This window comes from Pristis pectinata, chromosome 17, assembly GCF_009764475.1.
Source record: "Pristis pectinata isolate sPriPec2 chromosome 17, sPriPec2.1.pri, whole genome shotgun sequence".
In the NCBI taxonomy this organism is placed as follows: Eukaryota; Metazoa; Chordata; class Chondrichthyes; order Rhinopristiformes; family Pristidae; genus Pristis; species Pristis pectinata.
In genome coordinates this window covers 16,527,663-16,546,331 of record NC_067421.1, presented here as the reverse complement: position 1 = coordinate 16,546,331, position 18,669 = coordinate 16,527,663, and the positions used below count along the sequence as shown (strand labels likewise).

Below are 18,669 nucleotides of genomic sequence, written 5' to 3'. Positions count from 1 at the left end.
TTCATTTGTCACATAGCCACACCCTTATCCAAACAAGTATGCTTTTCTTATAACCCTTCAAATTCCCTCTGGCGCCATTGCACAATTACCTCAACTTGTCAACCATTTGATTCCTTAATTGTAAGAGGTATCTGTGCTTTTGCAATTAATCAAACTGTTCCCTCCACAAATTGTCAGATCCCAATACATCCCCATCTATTTGTCCTGTTCTCTGAATGGTTCACCGTGCGATGAAAGCATTGAAATTGACCGAGTGTCAATCACGTGGCCTTCCTTCACTCGGCATCTCTTTCTGGCCAGCGTGTGTCTTCCCAAAAGCCTGTCGGCATACTTGACATCTTGTCTCTGGCTACGAGATGAAATGTGATAAACAGTATTGCAGTTGCAGATCTGAGAACTATCCAGCTATGCACTCAAGTCAGGCCTGGGATATTGTTGCTTGACTGATTGAAGAACAATTTTATACAGTGCCTTTAACAGTGTAAAGTGCCTCAGACTGCTCCACAGGAGCAAAACCAAGCAGAAATTAGATGTGGGAGCAACATAACAAGAGATTAAGGCAACTGACCAAGAGCTAAATTACAGGCTTTGATGAGCATCTTAAGGAGGAAAGAGAGGTGGAGAGGGTTAGAAAGCAAAAAGCAACTATATCCTCCCAAAAACCACCACTTCCTTGAGATACTGTGAACTCACCCATCGCACAGATGAATGTACATACAAAAATATAACTGTTGTTTTAGGCAGCGTGCGATGTATTCTGTGTGGGGGATGACGTCAATATTGAAAAAGCCAACAACTCCTTAATAAGTAACGATCGCAGCTGGAAAGAGGGCAAAATTCCGCCTGACCTATCGAGCCGCAGCACCTGATCTTACACAAGGTATGTGTTAGTAAAAATAACCTGCACAGTTTTAAGAATTTTTTGATTATTGTCAATAACCTTCTGATTTTTTTCCTTCTGTGCAAAGCTCTCTATAGCATTCACAAAAAGAAAGTTTCTGCTGGAAGACTGCTATCTCGACACAACTTGCAAAATCCAAAATCCAGGTAACTACACTTTTGATTCAATGGTATGACTTTAGAAGGAGGAATATTTAAATGGAATCCTGTCCTTCAAATGAAAGTATTAAAGTGATCGCTGCTTTGCTATTCTCACTGAGAGTAAGAGATTGTAATCCTTTCATAAACTGAAAAAAAAAAACCTTGCATTTATGCAAATCTTTTGAATCCTCATGGTTTTCTTAAATAAATATGCAGCTAAGGATGTACTTTTGAAATGTTGTCATTGTTTTAAAACGCACAACATTTACACTTAATTTCTGCATTCAGTGTTTCCACAGTCATCTGTGAGTTAATAAGTGAATAATTTAATGCAGTGATGTTGGTTGATGGGTAAAATTAGCCAGGGCACTTGCTGAGAATTCTTTTCTGCTCTTGGAATACTGAGATGGCACCATTCCCGGTCACCCGAGAGAGAAGTTGGGATCTGACTTTGCCATCTTTTCTAAAATATTATACCTCTGCAGAATCCACAACTTCCTCAATACTGCTTTGCAATGCCACCTTAGATCAAGTGCTTAAGGACCAGGAGTGGAACATGAAACTACATTTCTGTGGGATGAGAGTGCTGGCAGTGACACAGGGCACCAGATATCCAAGATAAAGAGATGGTCTATTCCCTGGCAGAGTGGACTAAGCTTGTAGGTTATTGCAGACATGTTGTGTAGTGTTCCAGAGCTAACCATACCGTTCTGTGATGGAACACACACATTCAGATCCAAAGAGGCCCACTTTAACCTCTTGTAAGTTAATCTATTTCAGTTGAAGTAATGCAGAAGGTGCTCCAATCTTTGCTGTTCGCGCCTGTTCACTCTCACTCAATCTCTTTAAAACCGAGGGGTATCAAGAACAAGAAGGCATAGGTTTGAAGTGAGAGGAAGGAGCTTTAAAGGGGATCCAAGAGGTAGGTTTTTTACACCGAGAGTGTTTGATATCAGGAATGCGCTGCCAGAGGATGTGGTGGAATCAGATACAATTAGTACATTTAAGAGGCATTTAGACAGGCACGTAAATAGGTAAGGCGTGGGAGGATACAGTCGTAATGTGTGCAAATGTGACGAGTGTGGATGGGCGTGGATATGTGGGCTGAAGGGCCCGTTTCTGTGCTATACAACACTATGACTCTAATGGTTGAGGGTAGGACTGGCTCAGTGACTCCATCTTTGTTCACAGTCGATGCTTTTCTAGAGAATGGACACTTGGGTCAGGCACTCGAGGGTGACTTGGGCCCATGGGCATTTATCTCAGGAAAGTCTCATGAACGGGGGAGAAAGTGAAAGTAGATTTGGTAAGAGAAGATGGCGAGAGGGATTGTGGGGTAGGAAGGGTGGTGGGGAGGATGGGATGGGATGTGTGAGAGCCTAACCGTGGTTTATCTCAGGTCAGAGGGGGAAAAATTACCCAGCCTAAGACACACAAAGAGAAACAAAGGACCGCAGATACTGGAAACCAGATGAAAAACACGATGATGCTGGAGGATCTCAGCAGGCCAGGGAGCATCCGTGGAGAAAAGCAGCCGGTCAATGTTTCGGGTCAGGACCCTTCTTCAGGACTGAAGATAGGAAAAGGGGGAAGCCCAATATATAGGAGGGAAAAGCAGAGCAGTGATAGGTGGACAAAAGAGGGGAGGCAGGGTGGGCACAAGGTGGTGATAGGTAGATGCAGGTAAGAGATAGTGACAGGCAGGTGCGGGGGAGAAGGGGAGATGCACAAACTTCTGAGCATACAGCAAGCTGCACCCTCCTTTATAATCTTGCTGTGATCTACCTCCAGTGTGCTTGCAACAGTACACTCTGTGGGCAGTGTATGACAAGTTGTTTATTCTCCAAGTATTCCTGCACCTGTAAATTCTGCTGAGCAACCGCCCTTATTTCAGAGGATACAGTGAATGATGGAGAGAATTTCTGGTGATAATTGAGCCCCCATTGTGATTAAAATTCTGAAGTGTGTCTTTGAGTCAGATTTAACCTTTTGTAGAAAATGAGCAAAAAGGGCAGTTCAAACTGAGTGATTTACTGACACTGCGGTCATCCAGAAGAAAGTTTCATCTGAAAAGAGGGAGTGTCATTATAAGATTGTTCATTTGTAAGTTCAGTAAAATTGCTAAACAATGTGCATACAGCAGGACTTAACCTTTGCTGCTCAGACTGTACTGATCAATGGGATTAAGAGAAGAAAGTTTAACTTACTTCATTGTGTAATGTGGTGGTCTGTTCTCCAGTTGTTTCAATGGGTCGCTCTACCTTGTTACTGTTCTGTATGATGACACTCCTCATCTTGGATTACTGTTCTGGCAGTTTTCATGGCTCAGTCTATGAATTTATTGCTTGACGTGCCATGGAGTAAAATGGACCAAGAAGTCCCAGGTTTGATCTCTGCACTGTGCAGAATTAACTGATCTCAGCTTGTTGCTGCAGTTCCCAGCTGTTAGAATAAGGACACTAGAGGAGTCGATCAGGACTCCAGCTCCTGATCAATGAAGGTTTAGACTTGTTGAAAGTTTGCATAGTTGATATAAATGAGGGCAGGATTGGGCTTTGCCGTAATGCCTCTGTGGTCAAGTAGTCCAATTGTGATCACTATCTGATGTTGACACATATATCACCTGGATTTTTGGGAAGAATCTTAAAACAACATGCATAAGAATGGAAAATTGTTTTGAGCACAGAGTATAAAGAGCAAACAGGAAAATAGATTTTGTGTTTTGTTTAATCCAGATATTTGAAGCTTTGCTCTGTCTTTCTGTTTAGCCGTTCCACAATACTACTACAGATACACACAGACAACCAGGCAGAATTAAACTATCAGCCTGGTGACCATCTTGGTGTCTATCCTGGCAACCATGATGATTTGGTCAACGCCCTGATCAACCGATTAGAAGATGACCTCCTGCAAATCAGGTCATTAAGGTTGAGTTTTTGGAGGAGAAAACACAGCTTTAGGTAATTCTGTAATGTACATCTGTGATTTCATGGAAAAATATTTGCTTGTATGGACATAAACTCTGTGAAGATATAGGCAAAATGATATGAATTCATAAAGGCAATTGGGGAGTCAGAAGGTTATTTGGGCAATATTAGAGAGTGTATATCTCTGTCACGTCTGTTAAGTATTAGTCATACAGCACAGAAACAGACCCTTCAGCCAAGTGAATCCGTACTGACCATCAACCACCTATTTACACTAATCCTATATTAGTTCTACTTTATTCTCTCCATGTTCCCAGCAACTCCCTTCAAATTCTACCACTCAGCTGTACACTCGGGGCAATTTACAGTGGCCAATTAACCTACCAAACCCCCATGAGTTTGGCATGTGGGAGGAAACTGGAGCACCTGGGGGAAACCCACATAGGCAGAGGAAGAACATGCAAACTCTACACAGACAACACTGGAAGTCAGGTCTGTACCCAGGTCATTAGAGCTGTGAGGCAGCGGCATAATCTGCTGTGCCAATGTGCCATCCAATAATCTTAAGAACTTCTGCTATTTAGATTCTATTTTACCAGCATAAGGGAGGTCCTGTGGGCTAAGGGGTAGGGAGGAGGAAAACCAGAGACCTGCTAGGGGTGCCACTTGAAGAGTGTGGCAAGATGTTGCTCCAGCAGTCTCTGCCAAGTATAAGAACCCCCACATCATTCAGCAGTACAGGAAGAAATTTCATGATCTCACAAGACGTGTCAAGGTGAGCACTAGACCAAAAGAAATCCTGCTCTTCCGTTCCAACACTCAAGCTTAAGTAAGTGCTCTGGGGAGCAGAGCTTTGTTTAGCCAGAGTACATTTGGAAATTCTCTCAGTGGGAACTACAGTAGGGTTTCCTGCAAATATTCTTGAGGAACTGGCAGACAAACATGGGAGGTATGCCTGATGTCCCAGTGTATCCTCTTATCAGAAGCACTGGAATGCAGGGACCACGGTCAAGGACGTTCTTTGTCTGCCACTTCAAACGCCTACCTTAAAATTTAAATAAGATTTTCTCACTGCCCCTCTGGAGTGCTCTATGTCCAAATGAGTAAAAGCACAAACCTTTTTAACGTTAATCTATTGTCTCCGAGACATGCTCGGGTTGCTGAGCTCCTGGAGCAGATCCAGGTGGGGCGTAATAAAGGTGTGGTAGGAATTACTCTTCTCAACCCTCTGGAGGGATGGAGAACGATTCACTGATTGGGGTCTTCGCTTTCCCCAAAGATGCACGGATACTGAAGCTCCACAATTTTGGAGCATGGTTACTTCCTCATCCAGCTCTCTGTGAGGCCTTTGGCCAGCTGTTCTGCAGCAATAGCTGGAAGGTGTTAGGTTGGCAACTGGGTGCACAGTCTCTCCTTCTGTCTGTCCCCCAGCCCTACTTCAGTCCTTGGGCTTGTAGTTTCAGTAATTCTGAACAGTTTCTCTTTACAAATGAAGCCCAGAAAAGAAAATCATCCCTTGTATGTCCTAGATCCATAGTGAGGGTGGTAAATTCTAGTCTGCAGCTTTTGAAACAGAAGGAACAAACTCTTTTGTCCACTCAGGTGTTATCAGCAACTGGTGTGATGAGACCTCGCGTTCCACCCTTCCACCATCTTTCAAGTCTTTAAGTACTACCTGGATATCACAACTCCCCCAACTCCACTCCTCCTGCAGCAGTTTGCTCTCCTGGCAAAAAATGACCAGCAGAAGAAAAGGCTTGAAGTTCTCAGTAAGGTAAGTCCTTACAATTTTATAATTTGAATTCATTAAAATAGATTTTGAAGAGAGTGGGCCTTTTGCTAGTTGCTGTACCTGCTCCATCGCAAAAAGCATTCCAGCCTCTACAATCAAAATACGCCTGCAGATAATGCTAACACTCACAGTGAACATCTGTCTTCCTGTAAACCCACTGCACTATGAAGTTTCTCACAGGCAAGCAAACTTGTACATTGTGCACAACCTTTAAACAAATAAAATTCATTTATCATTTTGAATACATTGATAGATTGAGGTGATTGCCTATAATGCAGAACTTGACAGTGAATGGTGTTCAAAATTGGTCGTGGGATTTCTCTTTGCCTTCATCAGAGGTGATCTGTTCAGTCCAACTACAAAGGGACTAGTAGTTGTGCTGGAGTTGCAGAACTTGGCTACGTTCTCATTTCTTTACCCTCCACTTTGATACTTCTCCATACCTTGTCAGTCCTCACCCCAGCTGCACACGAGACAGTAATAGTTCAATATTAGACTTTGCTATAGGAGAGTCATACACTGACATAGTGCTAACCAGCAGTCACCACACTCCAAAGGTGTAAATTCTGGATGTCTGCTGTGCTCTGCTTTGCAAACTGTTTTTGCCTCTTTTTTCTGGTCCATCAAAAGGCCTTTCTCCCAGTTCCAGCAGCTTTTGATTTATGACCATTTTCCGTATTGTGACGAGTTCGTTTAGTCTACTTTAGATCTCATATTTACACTGTTCAATGATCTTAATTGTAACCTGCTCCACCTGCAGTGAAGATCTAATATGAGCCGTGCCTTCCATTGACAGGGCTTGCAGGAGTATGAGGAATGGAAGTGGTGCAATAACCCAACCATAGTTGAAGTTCTGGAGGAATTTTCTTCTGTGCAAGTCCCAGCCACGATGCTACTTACCCAACTTCCTCTGCTACAGCCTCGATATTACTCGATCAGCTCGTCCCCTGACATGTACCCAGATGAGATTCACCTCACAGTGGCTGTGGTTTCGTATCGCACAAGAGGTACTTTCATCAAAAGTAGGAGAGATATATTCATCATTGCCACACTGCTGTGTTTTGTATAATTTAATTTTAAGAGTCATGTGTACATTACGTCCAAAGAATGAGAAAACTGCGGCAAGTGGGTCCAAACTTATCACGGCTGGTGTTGGAAAGGGACAGCTTCATATGATCCCATGATGGATTATAATTGATCATAAAAGACAGCTTAACACCATGCAGGACAAAGCAGCCCACTTGATAAACAAAAGAGTGGAGCATTAAGGACAGGAAACATTAAAACTATTGAATTGTAATTTACAGCTCACGACATTCCTTGTGTGCTGGACTCTAATCATATTTTTTCATTTATTATTGTTTCGGTAACAGTAATGTATTGAAAGGTACCATCTAAATGCAGGTATTAATACAAGGGGATATTTGTTTTATATGATGAGGTATGCTGTCAAGCCTCAAAGTGTTATCTCTTCCCAAGAAGTTCCATGTTGTGGTTTGGCAGTGATGAAATGGCAAAACGTTCTCCCTTCAACACTCCACTGGCTTTAGCACTCCCTAATCTGGGGACTGGAGGTTGCTTTAGTGATGAAATTCTGTCAAACAGAGTGCATGAAAGCTAAGAGTGAAGAATAACCCACTTTTGGTGTGCGCAGTCACTGCCATCCGAACACCCAATTAGAGGAACCCACAAAAATTTGCTGAATTGGTGAAACTTATTAATTGATGAATCCTCTGTCTCAATTCAATATTCCCACTCCATTCCCATACCATGTGATAATTTTTGATGCCTAAACACGCTGCCTGTGCGTTTCTTAATTGCAGCAGTACATAGAGCTTGCCACAGGAATGACCGTCTGTCATTCCTGCAAAGACTGCTGGGAAGCGAGTCAGTGCTTTAAAGCCGCACCAGAGTGCAATAGCATAAGGCTGCCATAGAGGTGAGGTTAAACAGGAGGGGAAGTGGGAATGGGAGAAACTGTGCTCTGCAGTGGATTTGGAAATCCTCCAATGGAATAGTCCTGCCTGATGGACCCCATGACATGAGCAATCCAAAGCCACTCATCAAGTGAACAATGAGTGAAGGCTCTTGCACTGAGGTGCACAATACAGAGATGCTGTGGTCACTGTCCGTGATTTCTGTGCAGAGGATTGCAGTACATGGAGGAGATTGCATCAGAGTCTGTAGCCAAAATATTAATGCATCACTGGGGACATAAGACCGTAAGATATAGGAGCAGAATTAGGCCATTTGGCCCATTGAGTCTGCTCTGCCATTCAATCATGGCTGATTGTTTTTTCAACCCCATTCTCCCACCTTCTCCCTGTAACCCTTAACTCCATTACCAATCAAGAACCTATCAATCTCTGCCTTAAATACACCCAATGACCTGGCCTCCACAGTCCTCTGTGGCAACAAATTCCACAGATTCACCACCCTCCGGCTGAAGAAATTCCTCATCTTCTCAGAGTTAAGGGGACGTCCCCTTTATTCTGAGGCTGTGCCTTGGATCCTTGACTCTCCTACTAATGGAAAGTTAATGGGACACTTTAACTTGCACTCATCTTAAGGTGGCTGTTTGCAATTTTTAATTCAATATTTCATGGGAGTGCGAATGAGGGAAGCACATGTCAATGATGACAGTACATATTCAAATGATGTCAGAAAAATGACAGGTGCACAAGGGTGAGATGCCCCAGAAGTGCCCAGTCCAGTTTTGCAAAAGGTGGGCCTTCCACAGGAGATAGGTGCAAATGTATTAAAGCACCCACAGAATGGACATAACGCACCATTTGCCCATAAAAGCAGGTGCCATACGCTCCAATGTCTTGGCAAGTACCATTCCTGACAATGAGCTGCTGTCTTTATGTTTACAGATGGTGAAGGATGTTTACACCATGGGGTCTGCTCTTCCTGGCTGAACAGGATAGACAAGGATGAAATGGTGCCGTGCTTTGTCAGAGGGTAATAAGCTTTCCAAGAGAAAATTAAATTTAACAATCTCTCTGAAGCGTTGATTCATACAGCAAACTCTGACATGAATTTTGAAAAGACTTTTTGGAAAGATGGGTCAGACTTTTCTTCTTTCTGTGTGTGTAGATATAATGCACAATCTGTTTCCTCTCCCACATTCTCCTGGGTTACTGGACCCAGGCAGGGGTCCAGATTGTCTGAAGCACAGTAGAGTAGTAACTGTCACTTCTAGCTAACCTTTCACTGATCCAGCAGCACCTTCAGTGCAGCCTGAGCCCTCCACAGAGTTGAAGTGGAATCTCCCAGCCTCCACTTCTGGAGATTAGTCAGCACACTCAACCCCATCGACTGGTGGGAGAGCTCTGTGTCAGTGCGGCACTGGGGATGGAACGGTGGGGGGGAATGGGCAAGCAGCGTTCTGCCTCACTGAGATCCCTCTGTGAATCTTCAATGGCCTGATAAAATGCAGTGTGATGCCGTCATACATTTAATGGCAGATAAGTGAACCTTTCCCATGATAAAAGGGCATGGAATTAGTGCTGCTGATAATAGTAATGGCTTTGACCTTGCATGATTACTTATTCTCTGGGTGACTTTTGAAACAGCTCCCAGCACAGGTGTTTGAGGATGTAATAATTGCAGATGAAAGGGGTTTTGCTTTCTCACACAATAGTGAAGATACCAATTCATTTTTAAAATGCTTTAATGGGCTGGAGGGGGAGATGTCTGGATGAACTTTTGGTATTAAACACCATTAAACCGTAGAGGATGACATTCAATTTTATAGTCAGATTGTCCAAGATCTCACTGTTTATCTCTTTTAATCACATAAAAAGGAGATAATAAACATAGACTTTGAAAAAGCCCAGGCTTATAGTTTTCACGTTTTTTTATGAACCCCTCCATCCCCATCTTCTCTACCATAGACTCCTTGTTCTGCTAAAGGACTTGAAGCAATGTGGTGTCCAAGTTGTCTAGTAAGACTTTTTATTTCTGATAATGAATTAGAAGAGCCTCATTAAAACAGTTGGCTATGATCAAGACATCAATAACACATTTTATTTAATTTTATTTCACTTCTCAACCATCATCTAGAGTATGGTTATCTTTTGAAACCCACTAATGTAGAAATTAGCTGGTTTTTACAAATGGGAGTCAGATTGCTGTAGCTTCAGCCCAAATTTGTTCAATTTACCTCTGCTTTTAATTTAAAACCTTTATCAATCAAGTTAGGGTTCTTCCATTATTCTATTTGTTTGACAAATCACTTAGCCCAGATGCCTCCTGTAATCAGTAGAGAAATCAATGGTGAGAAGACATCATCAGCATGTGAAGACCTTTCACGTGGTCTTCAGCTCGTCCAATGAGGTTAATGCCATGTCAATTCACCAGTATGAAAGACAAGCGAGTTGCACTGGGGATTTGGTGTGAAGTATGGGTGGCAAGGAACCGCAGTTCTTGAGAATGTTTCTGCCTCTTGAACAGTTGGCAAGCAGTACATCAGGGCAAACCAGCCCACTCTGTGCATTCCTAGTTAACTGGAGAAAAATTGTTGATTTCCCTTCTCCAGAACCCAAGCGCACTGCCCAAGTAAATTGCAGACAAGTGTGGATTCAATGTACCATGGAAGTGTTGCAACAGAACGGACAAAGCAACAAAAGGGGGAAGAGATCAATGACAATCCAAGCCCACAGTTAAATCAAACCCTACATGACTCACTTACGTCCTTTCATCTCTGGCCCTGTGAGGCAGCTCTTCTACCAGCTGTGCCATGTAGCTCTAACATGTGACTTCCACTAAACAGACTCCTAACCTTTCAAAGAAACAACCCTGAAATGACCAAAAAATGTAGAGGTACAATACCACAAATTTCAATCATTAGTCAGAGAATCATTCAGCAATTAAAATCGAGCAATCATTGCACCTAATGACAGAGCCCCGTGTTAATTCATTGTGTGTATTTGGATGCAGCGCACCCTCTTTCAGGTTACCAGAAGATCCGTTGGTTCCTTGCATCTTAATTGGACCAGGAACTGGAATTGCTCCCTTCAGGAGCTTTTGGCAGCAGCGTTTACATGATGCTGAACACAAAGGTAGGTCATCAAAATAGCACCATAAAGAGAGGAGCTGTTAAACAACTCTCACTAAAGGTTAACAGTTCAATAAATGTGATTGGCTAAACTGGATGAGGTCATTGATAAGCAAAAAGAAAAGAATGGGAGAAAGAACAGGACTTTATGAAGTCCTCTGTTCTTCTTCATGCCAGTAATCTCCTCCTATCATCATCCAAAATCTATCCAGTCTTTGTTGCTATTCTGACACCTTATTAATCCACCACTCTCGGACTTTCCTTTTATGTACAAACTTCCCTTCAGTCTGCACACGGGTTCAGTTGCCTCCATGCCCTACAGTGACAAATTGTGCAGAGGTACAATTGTCCCTGGGCAAGAGCATACAATGGGGAAGAACAAATTGTTAGGTCATTTTGCACCCTCCCCAAATTGTTTTACAAAGAAATCAAAAACTGAAGGATATCTCCCTCCCCCGGTGTCAGAATTACTTTAGCAACATTCCCTCAAGAAAGTTTGCAACCTTATTTTTGTAATTTTAGGTGTGAAAGCATGTCCCATGACACTTGTGTTTGGCTGCCGACAATCAAAGATTGACCACATCTATCGAGAGGAGACCATTCATGTGAAAAACAAAGGTGTATTTCAGGAACTCTACACAGCTTACTCTCGTGAACCAGAAAAACCGAAGGTATTTAGATAGCTTTTGTCTGTCTTTGTTTAGACTTCAGTGTATTTTGTTTATTTGAAAATGCCTACATTTAGTGACAGTATATTTTAATTTTTAGTTTTTAATGAGAAAGAGTTTCCCCTAGGAGTCTTTCAATCACTGAAAGTGCTCAAGTAGGCTTCTGGGATTTTGGGAACTTTTTGATATTGTCTTGCAAGATACATCTTTTATGATTGACAGACTGGCTAATTTTGTAGAGCAGCCAAAAATTCCATAGTGAACCTGTCATGACACTGGGAAAATGCAAAGTTCTGCAAATATGATACTTACTGCAATGCAAATTTGGAAAGTGTGGCTTATTTTGTGGTTTTTAAACTATAATTATAAATGGATTTTTTCCACTGAGATACATACAATTAAACAAATGACAAAAGGGCATGGTGTGTATGCAACCATATGCGAGGTTTTTCAAACATCCCCCCCTTACCTGAACTCGCCTATCACCTGAACTCGCCTATCACCTGCCTGTGTGTGCTCCTCCCCCTCCTCCCCACCTTCTTCTGGCTTCTGCCCTATTCCTTTCCAGTCCTGATGAAGGGTCTAAACCTGAAACGTCAACTGTTTATTTCCCTCCATGGATGCTGCCTGACCTGCTTTCCTCCAGCACTTTTTGTGTATTGCTCCAGATTCCAGCATCTGCAGAATTTTTTGTGTCTCTGTTTTCAAACACTTTAATGCTGTTGCAGATTTGAAATATTAGACTAGTGTGTATTAGCAATAAATATATTGAAGTGTCTGTCTGGTTTCAGAAATATGTGCAAGATGTTTTACGAGAACAACTTTCTGACCAAGTATTCAAACTGTTGCAAGACCAAGGTGGGCACATATATGTTTGTGGAGATGTTACGATGGCAGGAGATGTTCTGAAGACCATTCAGCACATCCTCACACATCATGGGAAGATATCACTAGAAGATGCTGGGATCTTTATCAGCAAGCTACGAGTAAGGATTTATACATGGCAGATAACCTCTAAACAATTACCTTCCAATGCATTACTTTCAGAGTTCATTTTTATCAACTTAGTTCACACAGCACTGATCTGCACACAAGTTAGCAGTGAGCTGTTTTTGATTAGAGTCATTGAGTAACACAGCATGGAAACAGACCCTTTGGCCCAACTCGTCCACGTCAACCATGGTGCCTGCCAAGCTAGTCCCATTTGCCCACGTTTGACTCCCATCCCTCTAAACCCCTCCTATCCATATACTTATCCAAATGTCTTTTAAGTGTAGTTATTGTACCTGCCTCAACCACTTCCTCTGGCAGCTCATTCCATTTAGGTACTACCCTCAGGTCCCTCTTAAATCTTTCACCTCTCACCTTAAACCTATGCCTTTGAGTTTTTGTTCCCCTTCCCTGGAAAAAGACTGTGTGTGTTCACTCAATCTATATCCCTCATGATTCTGTTGAATTAAGGATAAATTTTAGAATTCTCCCTGCTCTTTGAATCGTGCCAAGGGAAATCTTGTCCCTGTTGGTAAATGGGATCTCGATTTAAATGCTGTTTTCCAAAAGGCAACAATGCAGACAATGTAGTGGTCCCTCATTACCAAATTTAAATATTCTTTCATACATTTAACAACATTTTAAAACAATTAAAGACATTACTGCAAACAGAAATAATGGAAAAAATACATGACTGCCTTTACACCTTCAATGTAATGAGTGGGTTTAGGGACCCTGCTCTTTGCTTAGCTGTGCAGCGAATCTGTTAGCAGAATTGCCATGTGGAGTCCAGTACTAAAGTGTGAATGCGCAAATACTGGACTCCACTCGCGAATGATAGCGATTTAGAATGAAGTGCACAGTTCACGTTAAAATCAGATCAGCCATGATCTTATGAAGTGATGGAGCAGAATCGACAGGTTGAATGACCTGCTCCCGCTCCTCCTAATTTGTGCATTTGGATGTATATGATCGTCCACAAAAATCTGTGACCAAATGTGACAATTGCTCATGTGGCCCCTTTGTTGCGGCTTCACCAGGTTGGCACCTCATTTTTAGGTATACTTAATGCTGCTCCTGCCACGTCCTGCTGCATGCTCAGTTGAACCCTGGTGATCACTTGGCTTGTTAGTAATTTTATTGACTGAACTGATTATTGTTTCTGTTTAGAGATTTCAGAATCACTAAGACAATCTTCATCATAATAGCAAAAGGCGCCGTGACCCTTGCATGACGTTTTTCACCTGAAGCAGGTCAACATTCTTAATTGGCAGTATGGTTTACCTGTGCCTTGTTTAATACCTCAGGATGAAAACCGTTATCATGAAGACATATTTGGTGTCACTCTTCGTACTTATGAAGTTACAAACCGCCTTCGATCAGAATCCATTGCGTTTATTGAAGAAAGCAAGAAAGACTCAGATGAGTAAGTATGCAGATAAAAACATGGCTAACTACTGAACTTACAACATTGGTAAGTTGAATTGTTTAAAGAATCGTTTATAACATCTGGAACGAATTGTTTGAAACATCCTAGACCTGGTTTCAAATCAAAACAATGATTCATTTTATTCACATTATTAAAATACAGAAATGAGCATGATGCAATGAAGAAACTAGTCTCTTTTTGAATTAAATCAGTAAAATAAAGTGAGATAATATGATTAAGGAGTTTGTTTGATTCCCAAGGCAGAAAAGAGCATAAGAAATTCTAGTAGGAGTCAGCCTGTTGACCTGCTGTACTTGCCTTACCATTCAAAGGATCATGGCTAATATTTTATCATTGCACACTTTCCTATGCTGACCTTTGATTCACTTAATATCCAAAAAAATCTGTTGATTTCCGTCATGAATATAATCTGCAGTTAAGTCTCCACAGTCCTTTTGGATCAGGAATTCCAAAGTATTACCACTCTCTGTTTGAAGAAATACCTTCTCATCCCAGTCCTGTAAGTTTAACCAAAAGCAACACACTGAACCGTGATAGTTGAATTTGGGAAGATAGTGAGTTCAAAGTTGGTAATAGATGGATGTACGGTACATGCAGTTCAAATGTCTTTTGAATGTTGTTATTGTACCTGCCTCAACCATTTTTCTGGCAGCTCGTTCCATGTACGCTCCACCCTCTGCGTAAAGAAGTTGCCCCTCAGGTCCCTTTTAAACTTTTAACCTCTCACCTTAAGCTTATGCCGTCTACGTTTTTAGTTCCCCTCTCCTGGGAAAAAGACTGAGTGCATTCACCCTATTTATGCCCCTCATGATTTTATACACCTCTATAAGGTCACTCTTCAACCTTCTATGCTCCAAGGAATAAAGTCCCCGCCTGCCCAACTTCTCCCTATAACTCACGCCCTTGAGTCCTGGCAGCATCCTCATAAATCTTCTCTGCACTCTTTTCAGTTTAATGATTTCTGGAACTTATTTCAGTTCAAGTAGCTGAACACTAGGTTTTCTCAATAGAATCATCGACCACAACCAGTACGGTTCAGTCTGTTTTAATCTCTTCCAGTTATAGAACATCTGTAAAGATTTGCCTCTGTACAGTCTTACTAATTTTCCATTTTTCCTTGTCTTCCACAGAGTGTTCTGTGCTTGATGGGAACGTTTCCATGACAATGAAATGCTCCATGGCCTTATAAAGAGGTTTTATCCAATTCTGAAAACTTCATTGCTCATCAAAGTCCACACAAGGATGCCAACAGAGTGATTTAAAAAGCTTAATTCTTTTCTTTTATGAAACAGCTTGCAATATTTTTACACAAGAGAGATTGCTCTGTAATTTGCTACATGGGGTGATTATTGTTGGGTCAATTTTTTGTTAACATGCTGCTTTTAGATTAATTGCAATGCCTGCAGCAAGCGAACAGTCTGTGCTATGACAAGAAAATTGTTGCATGAAATAAAAACAACAATCATTTTATAAAATGGCATTAAGCATACATGGGGTTCATTATAAAACACCAGGACCTTTATTCAGTAAATGTATATTTTAAAGGTCTACGGGAGATCTATTACTTTTTGAAGATCAAGTGACATATACAGGATGATAACCTGCCTTGTTTTTCTCCTAAAAGGTAACAAAAGGCTTAACAGAGAAAAAATACAGATTTTCTGTTGATGAAAGTGCAGTCCTGGTGTTTACATACTTTGAAGGTATCAAATGCTATTATTCTCTGATTATGTAACAAGAAAAAAATGGTCAGATCTCTTTAAGCATGTGGTAATTTGGAAACCTTTAGTCAAGAACATTGCTGGTGCAACATAATGGTGTATTTCTACATGGAATTATCAATGGTCCACTCAAGATTCTTCCATTTTGCCTCACCTAATTCTATCCTCGTTGTCCTGTATTGCCTCCTCCCATATCTGTTTATTTAGCTTTCCCTTTGTTACGAACCAGCAACAAAAGAAACACACCGAGTCATATATAAGTGTTAAAAGCTACTTTATTAATAACTACTTATGATAATAAGAAAAATAAAAGTAAAAATGTTAGAACGTTAGAAGTAAAAATGTTAAATCTTAAACATTTTCCCCAAAAACTAAACTCGAAGTGTGTGTGTGGCAAATTCCCAAACTCCAAGTCCAGGAATGGTTTTCAAAGTTCAGTTCAGCAAGCCGTAAGGTGAAACGTGAGCAAAGGCTTCTTCAAAACCACCGTTGACTGAAGACAAAACATAGAGAGAAAATAGAGAGTAATTACGAAATCCAAATGTTCCACTTTGGAACCCAAACGACACCTCAGTGTTTACTCAGCAGTGACTACTCCACCGCATCTGCCTCACCCCGAAAGGCTCTCGAATCATGGCCGTCCACACAAATACCTGTTTCCTTCTACATGTCAACAACAAAGTGAACTCCACTGCTTTGTTCTGAATCTGCCACCCCGAGAAGCATCCGAGATGTGGCCATCCACACAAATACCTGTTTCCCTCTGCAGGTTAATGACAAAGTGGACTCCACTGGATTACTCCGAAAATTCATACGTGGATTGTAGTGACAGGCATGTTTATTGTTTCTCATCCATCGATAGAGAAACTTGCAGGCTGGTGTCTCTCTCTCTCTCTCTCTCTCTCTCTCTCTCCTCTGACTGACTCCGACTGACTACTTCAAAAACGTCATTACGTCCTTTATGTTCTGCCGTCGTAACCACACCAACACACACACACACACACACCACTATGCTCTATCTTAAAGGGACATTCACCAATAGTAATCCAGTTCGTAACACCTTAAATTAATCTCAAGCGCAGTACCACATTCTCACCATTTTGTTTTTGTGTAAAGAAGTTTTCAGGAATTCGCTGTTTGATTTCTTGGCATCTGTCTTTTATTGTTCTTCCTTACAAGTGGAAGCACTTCCCTCACATAAAACATGTGTGCCAGTTTTGAAAAATTTGCACCCATTTCCTGGTGAAATCATGTTGGGAAATTAGCCAGACCGGTTCCTGTGACAATTCACCCTAATAATCATTTAACTTCTCTGTCCTATTTTGTCAGGTGATGAAGTCACCACCATGTGTGGCCTCTTTTAATTACTTAATAAGAGAAACTGGATCAAACATTTGTAACTTATGATCTCACAGTGAAATGAGATGGACATTTCACAGAAAGTGGTGAACTAAATATGATTTATAGTGAGGTCTTTCCAACTTCAGGTAAACTGCTCTCTTATCACTTCCTATCATTATGCTTATGTCCCTTTCTCACCCTGTATCTTTGAAATGCCTCACTAACAGTCAGTACTCGTGCTCCTTGTCACCTGGTCAAGCAGCATCCGTGGTGGCAAAAGGTCCGCATTTCAGGCAGACTCCCTGCATCAGACCTGAAACGTTGATGTACACCTTTTGCCTCCACAGATGCTGCTTGCCCTGCTGAGTTCTTCCAGCTTTCTCTATTTTATTCCAGATGCCAGCATCTGCCGTCTCTTTTGTCTTTGTCTCCTTTCAACCTGATCTGTCTTAACCCATCTCCACATAGCCTTTTGTCTTAGACCCCACTCCTCCCCCTAGTTCCACTTTGAAAACTGTAACCCATTTATTCTTCCCTAGGTCCTTGACCCAAAACTTTGACTGGTTTCTTTTTCCACAGATGCTGCTTGACTGACTTCTTTCAGCATTTCTGTTTTTGTTTCAGATTCTGGGATCTGCAGTTTTATTTATTTTCCATGATTTACAGTGATGCCTCTCCCCCACACAGTTTTTAATATGTTTCTGAATATGGTTTAGTTGTTAAATAACCATAGCAAGCACAAGTTCAAGTCAGCTGTCCTTTAGCCCTCATTATTTTACATCTCCTTTTCTGCTGGATTTTCTTTTGAAGCAAATGGAAATGGATTTTCAGTGGAATTGTTGATGACTAAGAAAGATTTGAACAGATTTATTTGAGCAAACTGCCATTTTTAGGATTGAACACAACATGTTAAACCAAAAATATAACAAGTGGCCCACATGAGTAAAGGTGATTTATATTCTCTAATCAAGGAACTTCTGTGCACAATTTCTTAACAATGCCAACAGCCCATTTATTATTAGTCAATCAACAGAATTCTCCTGTCATCTAATTATATTTGCATCTACTTCTTCCTAGGCAGTCTCTTGGCATCGAATGACTTACTTCCACTCTAGTTTTGTAGATTCTGAGGTGGCTACCAAAGCCAATCTGGGAACGACAGACTCCTCCGCAGATTGGGCAGATGGTGGTTGATATGGAGGGCAGGTGGGCAAGTCTGTAAAGTGGTCTGATTCTTCCATCAAATACATGGGACCTCTGTGTACTCCTGATGCATTGCTTTGAGGTTCCCAATACCATCCCAAATGCACCTTGTCTACTTTTAGTGATCAGGGCCCAGAGCTTCCCAGGAGCCAGTGAGGATGATGCATTTCCTAAAGGAGGCTTTGAGCACATCTTTGAATCTTTTCCTCTGTCCACCTGGTAACTTCTTCCCATGACAGAGCTCAGAAATGAATAACAAAAAATAAGGTGCTGCAAGAACTCAGCCGGTCAAGCAGCACCCGTGGAGGCAAGGGGATGTGTCGATGTTTTGAGTCAAGACTCTGCATCAGGACAGAGAATGTAGAAGAAAGAAAGTTGGTATTATAGAAGTGAGAGGGAGGAGTCAAACAGAGGCTGGTAGGTGATAGGTGGAACCAGATGAGTGAGGGGGGAGGAGGGAGTGCTGATACAGAG

General features: G+C 41.6%; 1 protein-coding gene across 1 annotated transcript in view; it reads left to right on the top strand.

Moving 5' to 3' along the window:
* Positions 1-18,669, top strand: part of nos1 (nitric oxide synthase 1 (neuronal)) — a 73,236-nt gene extending 54,567 nt beyond the window's left edge. The window contains 15 exon segments of the mRNA XM_052031986.1: positions 741-824; positions 826-880; positions 969-1,047; positions 3,810-3,940; positions 3,943-3,984; positions 3,987-4,001; positions 5,571-5,599; positions 5,602-5,742; positions 6,557-6,767; positions 8,637-8,724; positions 10,705-10,826; positions 11,345-11,493; positions 12,282-12,476; positions 13,788-13,906; positions 15,061-18,669. Of these exon segments, the coding sequence (XP_051887946.1) occupies positions 741-824; positions 826-880; positions 969-1,047; positions 3,810-3,940; positions 3,943-3,984; positions 3,987-4,001; positions 5,571-5,599; positions 5,602-5,742; positions 6,557-6,767; positions 8,637-8,724; positions 10,705-10,826; positions 11,345-11,493; positions 12,282-12,476; positions 13,788-13,906; positions 15,061-15,076 (1,476 nt within the window). The 3' untranslated portion in view covers positions 15,077-18,669.